Raw genomic sequence first — 16,767 nt, 5'->3', positions numbered from 1 at the left:
ATGTGCAAGAATCAAAAGGCTAATTTAAAGATGTACTTTTTTGTGATAATACACCTACATGAATGATAGCTCAGGAATAAGAATTAGCGTGATTAGCTTAATAACAAGGCAAATTGCTGCTGCTGGATTTTCATACTCAAGCTTTTTATGTGGTATCTGAGTGAGTTTAAGGCTTGGAGGAAGGCTAGCTGACAGGCTCAATCCAGAGAAGACTGAGTTGATATCTGTGGGCTGGGAAGCAAGCAGAGATTATATCTGACCCCTTGATTGAGGGAGTGTGCTTGCCTTTGGTTACTTGAGTTCACAATTTGGGGTCATGTTAGATCTCTGGCTGCTCAGGAAGCATGAGTAGGCAAAACAACTTCTTTTCTATCTGTGCCTGGAAAGAGAGGTACAGCCTTTTCTTTTAGACAGAGCAGTTGGTAAAATGATCATTGCTTTTGCACCTTGAGAATGAACTACTTGAATACATGTGTTTTATAAAGGGCTAAGAGCATGATAAATGTGCTCTGAGATCTGCTTCTGCTACCAGTAAATTTCTGGATGGAATTTAAAGTGCTGGTTTCACTATAAAATACTAAGGTCTGGTCTACACTACAATCTTAAGTCGACATAAACTGGGTTAAGTCAATCTAATAAAGTATGTGTCAACACTGTTGAGTCCCTTCCACCAATCTAAGTGGCCTGTAAAGTCGACTTCTGTACTCCACCTCCATGAGAGGCATAGTGCTTGATTCGACATCCATAGGTTGACATGGGGATAGTGTAGACACTGCGTAGTGTAATTTGAATGGAGAGCACTTTCAACTCCACTGCACATCAGCTAGGTACACAGGAAACAGTCACTCCCCTGTTACAGCCCCGAGAACATTTGAATTTTCATTACCTGTTTGCTCAGCGTGGAGAGCTCACCAGCAAAGCTGATCATGGAGACTCAAGGCTGCAAATTGGCCAACATGGAGTACACAGGAGGTGGTGGATCTTATTGCTGTGTGGGGAGAAGAGTCTGCAGGCAGAGCTCAGATCCAGCAGAAGAAATGCTGACATCTATGCCAAGATCGTGCGGGGAATGGAGGAGAAGGGCTACACCAGGGGCGCGCAGCAGTGCTGTGTGAAAATAAGAGTTTCAGCAAGTGTACCAGAAGACAAGGGAGGCAAACAGTCATTCTGGTTCTGCCCCACAGACATGCCACTTTTATGAGTAGCTGCATGCGATTCTCAGTGGCAACTACACTACTACCCCAAAATGCTTCATGGATACCTCCCAAGAGCCCCGGACAACCGATAGCAACAATGAGGAAGACATTGTTGACAAGGAGGAGGAGGAGGATGTGAGGCAGGCAAGCAGAGGATCCATTCTCCCCAATAGCCAAGAACCATTTTTAACCCTGGAGCCCATTCCCTCACAGGACCAGTTGGTAGCAGAGTGTGATGCTGGGGAAGGCACCTCTAGTGAGTACACATTACCAATCATACTGCAGGAGTTACATGCTATTAAACAAAAAAGTAGGTGTAGTGGGTATCAGTGGCCACTCCAGCTGTGCAGAGGGTGCTCTCTGAAAAAGACTGTTTATGTGCATGGGGATGGCCCAGGAATCCTCCATGGAGATCTATAGGAAGCTTTCATGGAGGTACTCTGCAATCCTTTGCAGAAGGTTTCTGGGAAGGGCTGCTTTATTTCATCCACCAAGGTGGGATACTTTCCTGTGCCACTCCAGTATTAACTCTGCTGGCATCATTGCAGCGCACAGCATTGCAGCATAAGAACCAGATCTGCATCCAGATGCTTGCAGCATCCGCTCCCTTGCTGCCTCTGTTACCCTCAGGAGAGTGATATCGCATAGGGTCACCTAGGGGAAACGGGAAGTTTTCAATGCTAGCCCTTAAACCGCAAACAATTCAACAAGTAATCTGCCCCCCGTTTGGTGAAATATGGGTCACACAACCACACTTTTCCAAATGGCTCATGGTTCTGGTTGGAAGGGATCACCGTATATTGCAAGCAGCATTGAAAAAATAAGGAGGGAGGGGGGTGTTCCTGTTTGTCTCCCTTCCCCTGACCCAATGCCGCTTTTGTAACAAACAAGCAATTTGAGGGACTTTACGCTGGTGCCTGTCCTCAAGCACCATCCAGGTTGCTAGGAAAAAGGGTTTTTTTCTCAAGTTCCAACCTGTGATCCCAAGGATGTCTTCACAAAAGCAGCAACATAAGACCCCTCGCCCCATACCTCGTGGCCTTACTTACCAGGGCTGGAGCAGCAAACCAACCCTTGCAATAGCAAGCGATTACGTTGTGGCTTGCAGTGAAGTGTATTGAGGCCTGACTTTTTTATGTAAAAAATTAACCTTGCACCATGTATGGACTGTCAATGCTACCTTTGTGCTTTGCATTCCTTTCAGCCGAAACCTTGTCAGTCAGTGCATACTCCACATCGGGACACAGGCGCCGACTTTCTAATGTGCTGGGGGGTGCTTGACTCCTGGCTCTGCCCCAGACCCCACCCTCACGTCACCCCTTCTTCCAAGGCTATGCCCCCCCCCGTTATCACCCCCACTCCACCTCCACCCCGCCTCTTGCTGTCCCTGCTCCGTCCCCTCCCCCCACAAACCACCATGTCCTTGCTCCTCCCTCTCCATCCCAAAGCCTCCTGCATGCCATGAAACAGCTGATTGTAGCGGGCAGGAGGTGTAGGGAGAGAGGGGAAGGTGCTAATCAGTGGGGCCTGCCAGTGAGCGGCAAACACTGGGGAGCAGTGAGGGAGCTGATAGGGGAGCTACTAGTGGGTGCTCAGCACCCACCATTTTTAACCCGTGGGTGCTCCAGCCCCAGAGCACCCATGGAGTGAGCATCCATTAGGGTGAACAGATGTCCCGATAAAATCGGGACCGTCCTGATATTTAGGTGTTTGTCCTGCATCCTGACTGATCTTTGGTTGGGACACAATTTGTCCCAATATTTTGCTCCACGAGCAGCACTCAGGTTATTTTTTTTTCTTTCTTTCGCTGCTCCGCCGGCAGCGCTCGGCTTTTTTTTTTTCTCTGCCGGCAGACCGTCCCCCATGTATCCCTATATCTTCTCCCTCTTATTTGGTCTCATCTCACCCTAACATCTATACACTGGGACAGAGACTTTCCCAGATTAGAAGGCAGAAAAAGAAGACTTGGGAGGACATGTTCAATTAGTTAATGCACGCATGCGACAGTGACAAGATGGAGCTCAGAGCATGGAGGATTATACTGTCCGAGAACCTGGACATGGACAGGGAAGACAGGAGAACATGCAGGGAACAAGTGTGTGCCATGCAGGAAGAGATTCTGCAGATATGAAGGAGCAGTCAGACATGTTGAGGCGTCTGGTTGAGGTTCAAGAAAGGTAGCTGGATGCTAGTCCTTCTGCAGCCTATGCTGAACCTGCTGCCATCATCATCCAGTTCTACATCCTCCTCCCCTAAACGTCCTATGAGGTGTTGGGAGAGGGGTTCGGTATCCCTTGCACTCCACACCAGGGGCAGGTACAAGGACCAGAAGGCTCCCATTCCCACACCTTTGATTTGTTACTACAGTGCATATGTAAGCAAGCTGTCCTTGTTTCTCCCCCCACGGTGTTATCAGCCCTTTTGCCCTAGGTTATCTTACTTTTCTTTGCTGTCTCTGTGTTTGTGTGCATAATAAAACTTAATGAATTGAGGAGAAAAGGCATTTTATTCATTCAAAACATGGTGGTTGGTGGGGGTGGAGTTTACAGGGTAGAAAATGCAAGGGACGGGACAGTTTGGTAAGGAACCACCACAGATAAGTGTCATCTGGCTCATTGCTGAAACTGGTTTTGAAAGCCTCACGGAGATGCAGAGCCCCCAGTGTGCTCTTCTTATTGCCCTGGTGTCTGGCTGCTCAAAATTGGCTGCGAGGTGATCTGCCTCAACCCATTCACCCCAGAGAAAACTTTTCCCCCCTTGTTTCACAGATATTATGGAGCACACAGCAGGCAACAATAACAATGGAGATTTTGCTTTCACTGAGGTCTAACCTAGTAAGCAAACTGTGCCAGCGACCTTTTAAATGTCCAAAGGCACCTTCCACCACCATTCTACCCTTGCTCAGCCTATGGTTAAACCGGTCCTTACTGCTGTTCAGGCTGCCTGTGTACGGTTTCATGAGCCATGGGAGCAAGGGGTAGGCTGGGTCTCCCAGGATCACGATTGGCATTTCAACATTACCAATGGTTATTTTGCAGTCTGGAAAGAAAATCCCTGCTTGCAGCTTTCTGAATAGACTGTGTTCTTAAAGATGCATGCACCTCTCCCAACCAGCCCACGTTGATGTCAGTGAAATGGCTCCTGTGATCCATCAGCACTTGCAACATCATTTAGAAGTATCCCTTTTGGTTTATGTACTCTTTGGCAAGGTGGTCTGGTGCCAAGATAGGGATATGGGTTCCGTCTGTCGCCCCACCGCAGTTAGGGAACCCCATCGCAGCAAAACCATCCACTATGTCCTGTATGTTGCCCAGAGTCACTATCCTTCTTAGCAGAAATCTGTAAATGGCCCTGCAAACTTGGATCACAACAGATCCCACGGTAGATTTACCCACTCCAAATTGATGCCCTACTGACCGGTAGCAGTCTGGCATTGCAAGCTTCCAGAGCTATCACCACTTGCTTCTCCACTGTCAGAGCAGCTCTAATTTTAGTATTGCTGCACTTTGGGGGCGGGGAAAGCTTTTCACACAGTTCCTGGAAAGTGGCCTTATGCATTCTAGTTCTGCAGCTACTGCTGCATAACGATGCACCACTCAGTGCTTGTTTCCCAGGCCCAGAAATGGCACTCAATTGTGTGAAGGTGATGCGTGACTGTCACCAGCAACTGTGAATTGCTCTGCTCTATGACTTCCAGCAGGACTGCTAGCGTGGTATCACATTGTTTCACATGGCGGCTCCTGTATCAGCTGTGTAAATACTGCCAGATAAGGCATGAGGTTTGTAATGCTCACAACAACAGTGCGCAGCTGAGCGGGGTCCATGCTTATCTTGCCATGGCGTCCACATGGGTGACCCAAGCTTATGAAAAAAGACACAAAAAAGGCTTGGTTTGTTTGCTGTTGATTTCAGGAAAGGAGGGACAGAGGGAGGGAGGTAAGTGCATCATGGAAGGCTAATACCATGTTCCCATAACCATCCGTGCCAATGTTTTGGTCCCATAAGGCACTGCAAGCCCAAACCAAAATTCCACTTGGCTACATGCACTGTGGGATAGCTACCCACAGTACAGTGCTCCATGCAAGCCCTGCTAGTGAGGATGCACTCTTCTGACACAATGAGTATAGTGTGGACACACAAGATCGACTTGCTTAAATCAGAGGCGCAGTGTCAACTTACATAAAGTCAGCTTAACTTTGTAGTATAGACATGGCCTATGTATTGTACGTTTGGGCATCAGTTAATGGAAAGACTGCTCCTCTCCTTGGGAAATGCTGTGTCAGCTGTGAGCAGCGGAGGCTCTTGATATAACAGTCCGCTTGTTTAAAAGTAGTGAGGGTGGTTGGAGCTGACAGAGTGTTTTTAGAAAGAGATCTCCTACTCTGACACATCTTTCCTTGGTCTAACAGAACAAGGATTTGTTACATTCAGAGCATACTTCAAGGCTGATGCTTTCCATGGGGCTTTCCAGGAAGCAGTGGATTTAAAGATGAGGCTGGTTTCTTATTATCTGATGCTAATTATGATGGGCTTCTAATCATTATGTTTGCTATTTGTGAGATTAATATTATAATATTTGCACAGGCACTTAGTGGTTGGGATAATAGTTTTTAATTAAACAAATTAAATAGCAGTGATATAATCCTGGTGTCCAAAGATTATTTTTTTCTGAAACCTTTCTGCATTTTAATAGATAAATAAATAATAACAGTAATAAATTCCAATTCAAAATGAATTTCTGTAATATTTCCTTTAGTGCCTAAAGACCCACCTAACAACGTAACATTTCAGAAGATACCAGATGAAGTAACAAAATTCCAAGTGACGTTTGTGCCACCATCTGAACCCAATGGAAATATTCAAGTATATCAAGCCATGATTTACAAAGAAGATGACCCTGCTGTTGTCCAGATTCATAATCTAAGTGTCATTGACAAAACAAATAAATCGGTCACTGCAGTGATAGAGGGGCTAAAAGGAGGACATACGTATAATGTCATTGTAAGGTTCAATACAATTTTCTATCTTTGATGTCAACAGATTTGCCTAATTAAGGAGTGCAGGCCTAAGCCCAGAATAAGGTTTTGTTTCCTGGCATTGTAACCAAGGGTATAAAGTGCATGGGAAAGATTAGTAGTAACTGAAGACACTTAGCATCTGACTGGTGGCAGCTAGTATCTTGTAGGACTAAAGCCTAGATCACCAGGCCAGTCTCTGGCACATCACTTTCAACTACAAAATTTTGTTCTGTCTTTTGATCCCCAAGGTCTTCTTCTGTTTTGTATTGTTTTTGTATTGAATCTTGATTACTGCATGTAGTCCCACCATTAAAGCAATCAGGGATTAGGACAGAAGGGGAGGAGAAGCAAGAATAAAAATCCTCCTGGAAATAATTGTTCAGAAGTTGGATTTGTTTCCCCACCCCCTTTGTTTTAACTATGTTATACCAGGGACTGAAATGTTGTTTTTCTTAGGATTTTAGAGATGAGTGGAATGAATGGCACAAAGAATGACCTAGGAAGGTACTGGAGAGAGTCTCTCTGGAATTTTTTTTTTTTTAAGTACAAATCTGTTCCATTTCTGGTTTTGCCAATATCAAAGGAGTTTGGAAGAATGAACAAATTGGGCCAAATTCTTCTTTCAGTTGCTGGTGTAAATCCAGAGACTCTCAGATATAACTGAAGGCAGAATTTGGTCCACTGAATCAGATAATAGTATCCAATTTACTTTTGTACATTGCCTTTCATACAAAAGTACTACAAAATGCTTCACGAGTGCTTTCAAGCTTTACACACAAATAGAATTATTTCAATCATAGTTTATCATACAGGTAGCATCTATATAAGCAGAGGGACAGGTGTCAAGAGGGATATAAAGACCATGTTACAGGAGAGAAACTAAGACGCTCAGGGAATAGGATTTCATGGAAGGCTAGGAAAATAAGTCTTGAATTTGGATTTAAAGAGAGTCAGGGAATGAGTTAGAAGTAGAGAGACATGTTAGTGTAATAGTGTGTTCCCGAGAGTACAAGGGAATGGAGCTAGAGATAAATTAGTAGGGAAATTTTAATACATATTTTAAATAATATTGCTCCATATATACATAAATTAAGGTTCTAGTTCCATCTTGCATTCTGGCCACATGAAAAACATGAATGACAATCTCAATGTTTATGTTATCACAAACCCTTCAGTCTTGTCATGTTGTGTATATATAAAATTGCAGGATTCATTATTCCTTTAAAAAGTATATACACCTCTACCTCAATATAACGCAACCCAATATAACACAAATTTGGATATAATGCAGTAAAGCAGTGCTCTGGGTGGGGACGGGGTTGTGCGCTCCAGCGGATCAAAGCAAGTTCGATATAACATGGTTTCACCTGTAACACGGTAAGATTTTTTGGCTCCCCAGGACAGCGTTATATCAAGGTAGAGGTGTATTTAGCTTTTGCTGATTTAAGTTTAACACAAATGTTCAATAAAATACAGTGTTCATTTCTTTTTAAGGTGTATGCAATAAATGGTGCTGGTGCAGGGCCAAAAATCCAACTAAAAATAACTATGGATATTAAAGGTATGCATAATAAAGTGCTTTTTTGCTGAGATCCCTATAAGCTTTAAATAAATTACTGTAAATTTGTGCATGTATATATGTGTCCCTCCTGTCCATTGCCTAGAAGAATGAACATTAGGCTGAGAGCCTTCAATGCCTGAATTCTTTCCTGCCTCTGCTACAGATTAATGGTATTTGGTACTTATATAGGACCTTGCTGATATTGAATTGTACCATACACCCTAATTAGTACCAATAAAACAGTAGTACTACTCAATGTGGAAAAGGTTATCAGAATTTACCATTTCACAAATATTTAGTTATGTCTCACCATGACATTTAGAAATACACTATAGAACCATATGTACTTATACCTTACCACATCCATGCGAAGCAAATAAAATCATTGTCTCCATTTCGCAACTAGAAAAACTGAGGCTCCGATTTTTTTTTAATAGTGTTCTTTCTTTGTCAAACCAGTCACTTGGACTCTGATTCTGCAAAGGGGGAAATCTGTGAGGGCAGACTCACCTGTCAAGGACCCCATTGCAGGATTGAGGCCTTAATTAGGACATTAGGCTGTCCACCAAAATGTCCCAAATAAGAGGATTCCATGCTGTAACTAAGTGATTTTAATTAATAAATTAGAAAGCAAAACATTTTGGCTTGTCTTTGTTTAAAAACAGAACCACCAAGACCTAATAAGAAACCAACACCAGTTTTTGATACTAGTGGGACACTACTTGTTACTGCTACAACCATTACTATCAGAATGCCAGTATGTTACTATAATGATGATCATGGACCTATCAAGAAGATACAAGTTCTTGTTGCAGAAGCAGGAGGTAGAGAAAGCTCTTATGTTCTTTTGCTAATTGTTCATACCTTTCAGTTTCTTGCATTTGACCTATTACTCTGTTCCCTTATTGCCTTTATTGGGTGATGCAGAATTAATGTTGGGAGACATTTGACCAGTTTCTGCAACAAGTGGAATACTCCCAGGAGTCATTCATGTGATACCTCTGTGCTACCATTCCTTGCTCCAAAGCTGAAGCATTATCTGTATGCTGTAGACTAGATTCAGGGAACCTGCTCCAGGCATTCACCCTTTTCAGCTGACAAATAGTGCTGTTGGTGGTTGAAGTCACCCATACACTATTTTTCATTATCTTTTTCAGGGTTTATCTGTTTTCTTTGTTCATGATTTCCTTTTAAACATAACTCATGCAGTATCTCTGAAATTAAAATAGCTGAAAGTTCCATTTAGCAGTTTTTCCTTCTGTAGCCATTTTGTTGCTGTTAGAAGAATGCAGCCATGATAACATTTCTGTTTTACTGCAGGAATGAGTCATGTAAATTTATTTTGTGCAGTACGGGTCAAATTCTGAACTGATGAACTTTTGCTAATGAACATTTGCTCATATGAGTAGTCCCATGGGACTAGTGTATACCATTCATACTTTTGAAAAAGGATCACTTATTGAGGTGTTTAAGTGGGAGCTATTGGGTGCTAAGCACTTCTGAAAATAGAACCACTGGTTTACCTTCTTTAACTGCAATCTATTTAGGATTAAAATGATTTATAATTAATTTCTTCTGACAATAGTTCAGCACGATGGAAATGTTACTAAGTGGTATGATGCCTACTTCAAAAAACCCAGGCCATATTTTACAAATGAAGGCTTTCCAAACCCACCCTGTACAGAAGGAAAGGAAGGACTGAGTGGCAAAGAAGATGTGTATGTTATAGGTGCTGATACTACATGCATGATATCTGGGAGTGAAGATAAAATCTGCAACGGCCCCCTAAAACCGAGAAAGCAGTACTTGTAAGTATACGATTCAAGTTCTATGTCAGTGTTTGAGCAATAAAAATGTTTAAACAAAAATATGCATTTATATGAGTGACAATCAGACAAAATCCAAGGGTAATATATTTTTAAAGCCCATTTAAGAAAAGGCGAGGTCTAAAGTGATTTCACAAGACTTCATAAGAAACCATAGGCACACTGGGACTTGCTGTATGAAGTGGTTTTAAATCTTCATATACTTAATTTTTTTTCTTTTATTGGACTGTAAATGTGAGCGAACTGACTATGTTTTAGTAACATAAGATTGTTCTTCCTGAATTCAGCAAGTCTAAGTGCAAGATAAGTACTATCCATTTCACGCATCTACAGTGTACTTTTAACATGCTGACATTAGGATTCTTAAATTATATGGTGTATACTGATTGCATGTAATTTTCTCCCAAAATGAAGAATAATTACTAGTTCTTCACTGAATGAATGATTTTAAACCTTGTATGTGAATATCTGATTCCTGACTTTACTTAATTATTTTACAGATTTAAGTTCAGAGCAACAAATGTTAAAGGCCAGTTTACAGATTCAGACTATTCTGACCCTGTCAAAACTTTAGGTAAGGAGAATTTAATTTATTGAACACATTTTAATATTTCAAAAACATCTGATAAGTTATGAAATTGCTCCATCTCCTTTTTACCAGATCATTCTCTTTTAAGTTAATAATATAACTTTTGGTGGGCCTAGCTTAACCTCAAGAGTGCACAGTCTCGAAATCCATTAATCCCACAGGATGCCTTGCAAAGCCATGCCATGGTAGCTGCATGATCTTCTTCATGAGTCTCAGCTATGATCCATTCCTTCTGCTGGCAGCCATCCTGTGGACATGATCCCTTGACCCTTTAGGTTCAAACAAAAATAAAGAACTATTATCAATCATAAACAGGCTGGCAAGGTTCTGCTTAAACCAATGGTGTTCTAATGTAGAACCTAGACAATTCTGGATGTCACTACCAATGATATAATTGTTGTTGGAACCCCAAGCCACATATAGCTGCTGCAGCAGCTGCACTGATCCTGAGGGAGTGAGATTCAAACTTTTTTGGGCAGATCCCTTGAAATTGATAGGTTTCTTTAACAAAATAGTGAACCAATACTTAGGAAACTACCATCCCTTGGAAAAGGGAACTCAAACAAGCTGTAGAAGTCCCTAGATAATAGCAGAGGGCTGCTGCTGGGCATATTTCCTCCTCTGCACCACTCATCTTGTGCCCTCTGAGATCCTCAGCCCACCTGATATGTCCTATAAAATGAAGTGTCACATTTATTACCCCCATCTACATATTGGAAGTACCCAAATGCTAGTGCCCAACCTGAATGGTCTATTTACCTGAACCTGAATGCTCAAAAAAATAAAAAAAATAAAAAAAATAAGCGACTACAAATGCTGCTTTCTGCCTTAGAAATCTCTGACATTCAAAGTCATTGAAGCAAATCCCCTGAAGGACCAGCATGATAGGGCAGTATGAAATGAGTCAATTGCAACCCCTCCTTTCCCCTTCTAGATACCTGTGCACCAGAAATCCCCTGAATGGCTTAAAAAAACCATCCAGGCAAGCACAGAATGAAATGCCTTATAGGCAAATACTGTAGTTAATTATAGTCCCTACTGTACTTGCACAATTGAAAATTGCACCACTTGCTCCTCTGGCATGTGCCACAATTGGACAAGACCTGGTTGCCCTTACTATGATATGAAATCAGAAAAAACAGCACTGAATATTCTCCAAATCCTAGGGTTCTTCTTCGAGTGATTGCTCACATCCATTCCAGTTAGGTGTGCGCGCCGCGCGTGCACGTTCGTCGGAAACTTTTTACCCTAGCAACTCCAGTGGGCCGGCAGGTCGCCCCCTGGAGTGGCGCCGCCATGGCGCCCAATATATATCCCTGCCGGCCCGCCCGCTCCTCATTTCCTCCTTCCCGCCCTCCTTCCTCGTCCCTCTTCAGGGACCCCTCTCACGAGCAATTCCTTCGGCAGGAGGTGCAGACGCTCCTCAGCAAAGGAGCTATAGAGGCGGTTCCGGAAAACGAGAAAGGCAAGGGGTTTTATTCCCGCTACTTTCTGATCCCCAAGGCCAAGGGGGGCCTCAGGCCTATCCTCGACCTGCGAGAACTCAACAAATACCTCGTGAAGTTGAAGTTCCGCATGGTATCCCTGGGGACCATTATTCCATCCCTGGATCCGGGAGACTGGTACGCCGCCCTCGACATGCAGGACGCGTATTTCCACATTGCCATTTGGCCACGCCACAGACGCTTTCTCCGCTTCGTTGTGGGGGCTCTTCATTATCAGTTTGCAGTCCTCCCATTCGGCCTGTCCACGGCCCCGAGGGTGTTTACAAAATGCATGGCAGTTGTCGTGGCGCATCTTCGGCGCAACCGTGTCCACGTGTTCCCTTATCTGGATGACTGGTTGCTTCGGGGCACGTCGGAACAGCAAGTCAACAGCCATGTCCGCGTGATCACCGGCATGTTTGCAAGTCTGGGCCTCTTGATAAACACAGACAAGTCCACCCTGGGGCCCACGCAGAAGGTGGAATTTATCGGGGCCGTCCTGGACGCCACTGTGGGCAGGGCCTCCCTGCCTCTGCAACGGTTTCAGACCATGGCGGCGATCGTTCAACGTTTGCGGTCAGCCCCATTGACGTCAGTGAGGACATGTCTAACCCTGTTAGGCCACATGGCGGCGTGCACCTTTGTGACCGACTACGCTCGGCTCCGCATGAGGCCTCTCCAGCTGTGGCTTATCAGTCATTACAGGCCGGCAAGGCAACCGTTAGACATGTTAGTCACAATCCCCCAGAAGGTCTTAGATTCTCTCGGCTGGTGGTTAGACCAGTCCGTATTATGTGCGGGTCTTCCCTTCCACCCCTCTCAGCCCTCGGTATCCCTGACAACGGATGCCTCAGACCTAGGCTGGGGGGCCCACCTAGGGGCCCTGCGGACACAGGGCCTGTGGTCCCAGGAGGAGGTGGGGCTACACATCAACATGCGGGAGTTGAGAGCGGTCCGCCTTGCTTGTCAAGCGTTCTGTCATCAGCTTCAGGGTCGTTGTGTCGCCGTGTTCACGGACAACACTACGACCATGTACTATATCAACAAGCAGGGCGGCACCAGGTCCTCCTCCCTGTGCCACGAGGCGATACGACTCTGGGACTTTTGCGTAGCCCACTCCATTCACCTCAGGGCTTCCTTCCTCCCTGGAGTACGGAACACGCTGGCGGATCGATTGAGCAGATCCTTCCTGTCACACGAGTGGTCCCTTCGCCCGGACGTCGCTCTCTCCATTTTCCGGAGGTGGGGTTATCCCCGGGTGAACCTCTTCGCGTCCAAGGGGAACAGGAAGTGCCAAGCGTTCTGCTCCTTTCAGGGCAGGGAGCCGGGGTCGATAGCGGATGCCTTCCTCATCCAGTGGTCGACCCACCTGTACTATGCGTTTCCCCCGTTCCCTCTGGTCCACAAGGTCCTCCTGAAGGTGCGCAGAGACAGGGCTCTCGTGATCATGGTGACCCCGGCATGGCCCAGGCAGCACTGGTACACCATGCTGCTGGACTTGGCCATAGCCGACCCAGTTCCCCTGCCCCTTCATCCGGACCTGATTACCCAGGACCACGGGACCCTCTGTCACCCAGACCTGCAGTCGCTGCACCTAGCGGCGTGGCTCCTGCGTGGCTGACTGGTTCCGAGCTGCGCTGCTCCACGCCTGTGAGAGAGGTGCTCTTGAGCAGCAGGAAACCGTCCACAAGAGCCACATATTCAGCGAAATGGAAGCGCTTCTCCTGTTGGTGCGTAGAGAGAAATCTCCGCCCTATGGAAGTTTCGATAACCGAAATCTTAGACTACGTTTGGTCCCTCAAAGGGCAAGGTCTGGCCTTATCGTCGTTGCGAGTCCACCTAGCAGCTATCTCCACCTTTCACCCGGGTGCGGACGGTCGCTCCGTTTTTTCTCACCCGACGGTGTCGAGATTCCTGAAAGGGCTGGAACGTTTATTCCCTAACGTCCGTCCCCCTGCTCCAACCTGGGATCTTAACCTGGTGTTGTCCCGGCTCATGGGGCCCCCCTTTGAGCCGTTAGCTACTTGCTCCCTGCTCTACCTCTCTTGGAAAACTGCCTTTCTAGTGGCTATCACCTCAGCTAGACGGGTGTCGGAGCTCCGAGCTCTTGTGGTAGACCCCCCATATACGGTCTTCCACAAGGACAAGGTGCAGCTGAGACCACACCCTGCTTTTCTGCCCAAGGTGGTCTCAGCCTTCCACGTCAACCAAGAGATTTTCCTTCCGGTTTTTTTCCCAAAACCTCACTCCTCAGGCAGGGAGCAGCAGCTCCACTCGCTGGATGTCCGTAGGGCTCTCGCGTTCTACATAGAGAGGACTAAGCCCTTCCGAAAATCCCCCCAGCTTTTCGTGGCGGTAGCAGATCGTATGAAAGGGCTTCCTATCTCCTCCCAGAGGGTATCCTCTTGGGTTACGTCCTGTATCAGGACCTGTTATGACTTGGCCCATGTCCCTACGGGCCGTGTGACTGCGCATTCTACCAGGGCGCAGGCGTCGTCGCTGGCTTTCCTCGCCCGCGTGCCCATCCAGGAAATCTGTCGGGCAGCGACCTGGTCATCGGTCCACACCTTTGCTTCCCACTACGCCCTGGTCCAGCAGTCGAGGGAGGATGCGGCCTTCGGAACTGCAGTGCTCCGTGCCGCGACTTCTCACTCCGACCCCACCGCCTAGGTATGGCTTGGGAGTCACCTAACTGGAATGGATGTGAGCAATCACTCGAAGAAGAAAAGACGGTTACTCACCTTTGTAACTGTTGTTCTTCGAGATGTGTTGCTCACATCCATTCCACACCCGCCCTCCTTCCCCACTGTCGGAGTAGCCGGCAAGAAGGAACTGAGGAGCGGGCGGGCCGGCAGGGATATATATTGGGCGCCATGGCGGCGCCACTCCAGGGGGCGACCTGCCGGCCCACTGGAGTTGCTAGGGTAAAAAGTTTCCGACGAACGTGCACGCGCGGCGCGCACACCTAACTGGAATGGATGTGAGCAACACATCTCGAAGAACAACAGTTACAAAGGTGAGTAACCGTCTTTTTCCTGATCTCTTTTTCGTGCCAATACTACCTTGTGCCAAGGTTCCACAGGAATGATGGCATCCCAGCTGGCTCTTGCCTGGCCAGATCAAGCAGGCATAATAATTAGTTTTTAGCAGGAGTGCCTCACTTACACAAAACTGCACAGTAGATTTTAGTGTATATTCTCCTCTCAACCATTTTGTGAATACCACTATTCTAATCTGAAAGAGCTTGGGAGTCTCATAGACTCATAGACTCATAGGTCAGAAGGGACCAATCTGATCATCTAGTCTGACCTCCTGCACAAGGCAGGCCACAGAACCCCACCCATCCAATTTTATAACAACCCCTATCCCAGGAACGAGTTATTGAAAACCTCAAAATTGATTTGAAGACCTCAAGCTGCAGAGAAACCATCAGCAAGCGACCCGTGCCCCACGCTGCAGGGGAAGGCGAAAAACCTCCAGGGCCCCTGCCAATCCGCCCTGGAGGAAAATTCCTTCCCGACCCCAAATATGGCGATCAGCTAAACCCTGAGCATATGGGCAAGAGTCACCAGCCAGTACCCAAGAAGGAATTCTCTGCAGTAACTCAGTTCCCATTCCATCCAACATCTCCCCACAGACCACTGAGCAGACCTATCTGGGGGTAATCCAAGATCAATTGCCCAAATTAACAATCCTATCATAACATCCCCTCCATATACTTATCAAGCTTTGTCTTAAAGCCAGGAAAGTCTTTTGCCCCCACTACTTCCCTCGGAAGGCTGTTCCAGAACTTCACTCCCCTAATGGTTAGAAACCTTCGTCTAATTTCAAGTCTAAATTTCCTAATATCCAGTTTATATCCATTCGTCCTCGTGCCTACATTAGTACTAAACTTAAATAATTCCTCTCCCTCCCTATCGTTAACCCCCCTGATATATTTATATAGAGCAAGCATATTCCCCCGCAGCCTTCTTTTGGCCAGGCTAAACAAGCCAAGCTCTTTGAGTCTCCTTTCATAAGGCAGTTTTTCCATTCCTCGGATCATCCTTGTAGCCTGTCTCTGAACCTGTTCCAGTTTGAATTCATCTTTCTTGAACATGGGACACCAGAACTGCACACAGTATTCCAAATGGGGTCTCACCAACGCCTTGTATAACGGTACTAACACCTCCTTATCCTTGCAGGAAATACCCCGCCTGATGCATCCCAAAATCGCATTTGCTTTTTTAACAGCCGTATCACATTGGCGACTCATAGTCATCCTGCTATCAACCAGTACCCCAAGGTCCTTCTCCTCCTCCGTCGCTTCCAACTGATGCGCCCCCAACGTATATCCAAAATTCTTATTATTAATTCGTAAGTGCATTACCTTGCACTTTTCACTATTGTATTTCATCCTATTTCTATTACTCCAGTTTACAAGGTGGTTCTGATCTTCCTGAATAGTATCCCTGTCCTTCTCCGTGTTAGCAATACCCCCCAGCTTTGTGTCATCCGCAAACTTTATTAGCACATTCCCGCTCTTTGTGCCAAGGTCAGTAATAAAAAGGTTAAATAAGATCGGTCCCAAAACCGATCCTTGAGGGACTCCACTAGTGACCTCCTTCCAGCCTGACAATTCACCTTTCAATATGACCCTCTGGAGTCTCTCCTTTAACCAGTTCCTTATCCACCTTACAACTTTCATATTCATTCCCATCTTTTCCAATTTGACTAACAGTTCCCCGTGCGGAACCGTGTCGAACGCCTTACTGAAATCTAGGTAAATTATATCTACCGCATTTCCTTTATCTAAGTAATCCGTCATCTTCTCAAAGAAGGAGATCAGATTGGTTTGACACGATCTACCTTTACTAAATCCGTGTTTCAATTCGTCCCAATTACCATTGGCCTCTATGTCCTTAACTACTTTCTCCCTTAAAATTTTTTCCAAGACCTTGCATGCTACGGACGTCAAGCTAACAGGCCTATAATTACCCGGATCACTTTTATTCCCTTTCTTAAAAATAGGAACTACATTAGCAATCCTCCAGTCATACGGCACAACCCCCGAGTTTATAGATTGCTTAAAAATTCTCGCTAACGGGCTCGCA

At 45.7% G+C, this 16,767-nt stretch overlaps 1 protein-coding gene across 1 annotated transcript in view; it reads left to right on the top strand.

Moving 5' to 3' along the window:
• Positions 1 to 16,767, top strand: part of PTPRQ (protein tyrosine phosphatase receptor type Q) — a 161,742-nt gene that overhangs the window by 108,484 nt on the left and 36,491 nt on the right. Inside the window, exons 29-33 of the mRNA XM_030549449.1 lie at positions 5,953 to 6,197; positions 7,709 to 7,775; positions 8,441 to 8,599; positions 9,361 to 9,583; positions 10,102 to 10,175. Coding sequence (XP_030405309.1) covers positions 5,953 to 6,197; positions 7,709 to 7,775; positions 8,441 to 8,599; positions 9,361 to 9,583; positions 10,102 to 10,175 — 768 coding nt within the window. The remainder of the gene's footprint in view (positions 1 to 5,952; positions 6,198 to 7,708; positions 7,776 to 8,440; positions 8,600 to 9,360; positions 9,584 to 10,101; positions 10,176 to 16,767) is intronic.

The sequence above is a fragment of the Gopherus evgoodei genome, chromosome 1 (genome assembly GCF_007399415.2).
Source record: "Gopherus evgoodei ecotype Sinaloan lineage chromosome 1, rGopEvg1_v1.p, whole genome shotgun sequence".
Taxonomy (NCBI): Eukaryota; Metazoa; Chordata; order Testudines; family Testudinidae; genus Gopherus; species Gopherus evgoodei.
This window is presented reverse-complemented; position numbering and strand designations above follow the sequence as displayed.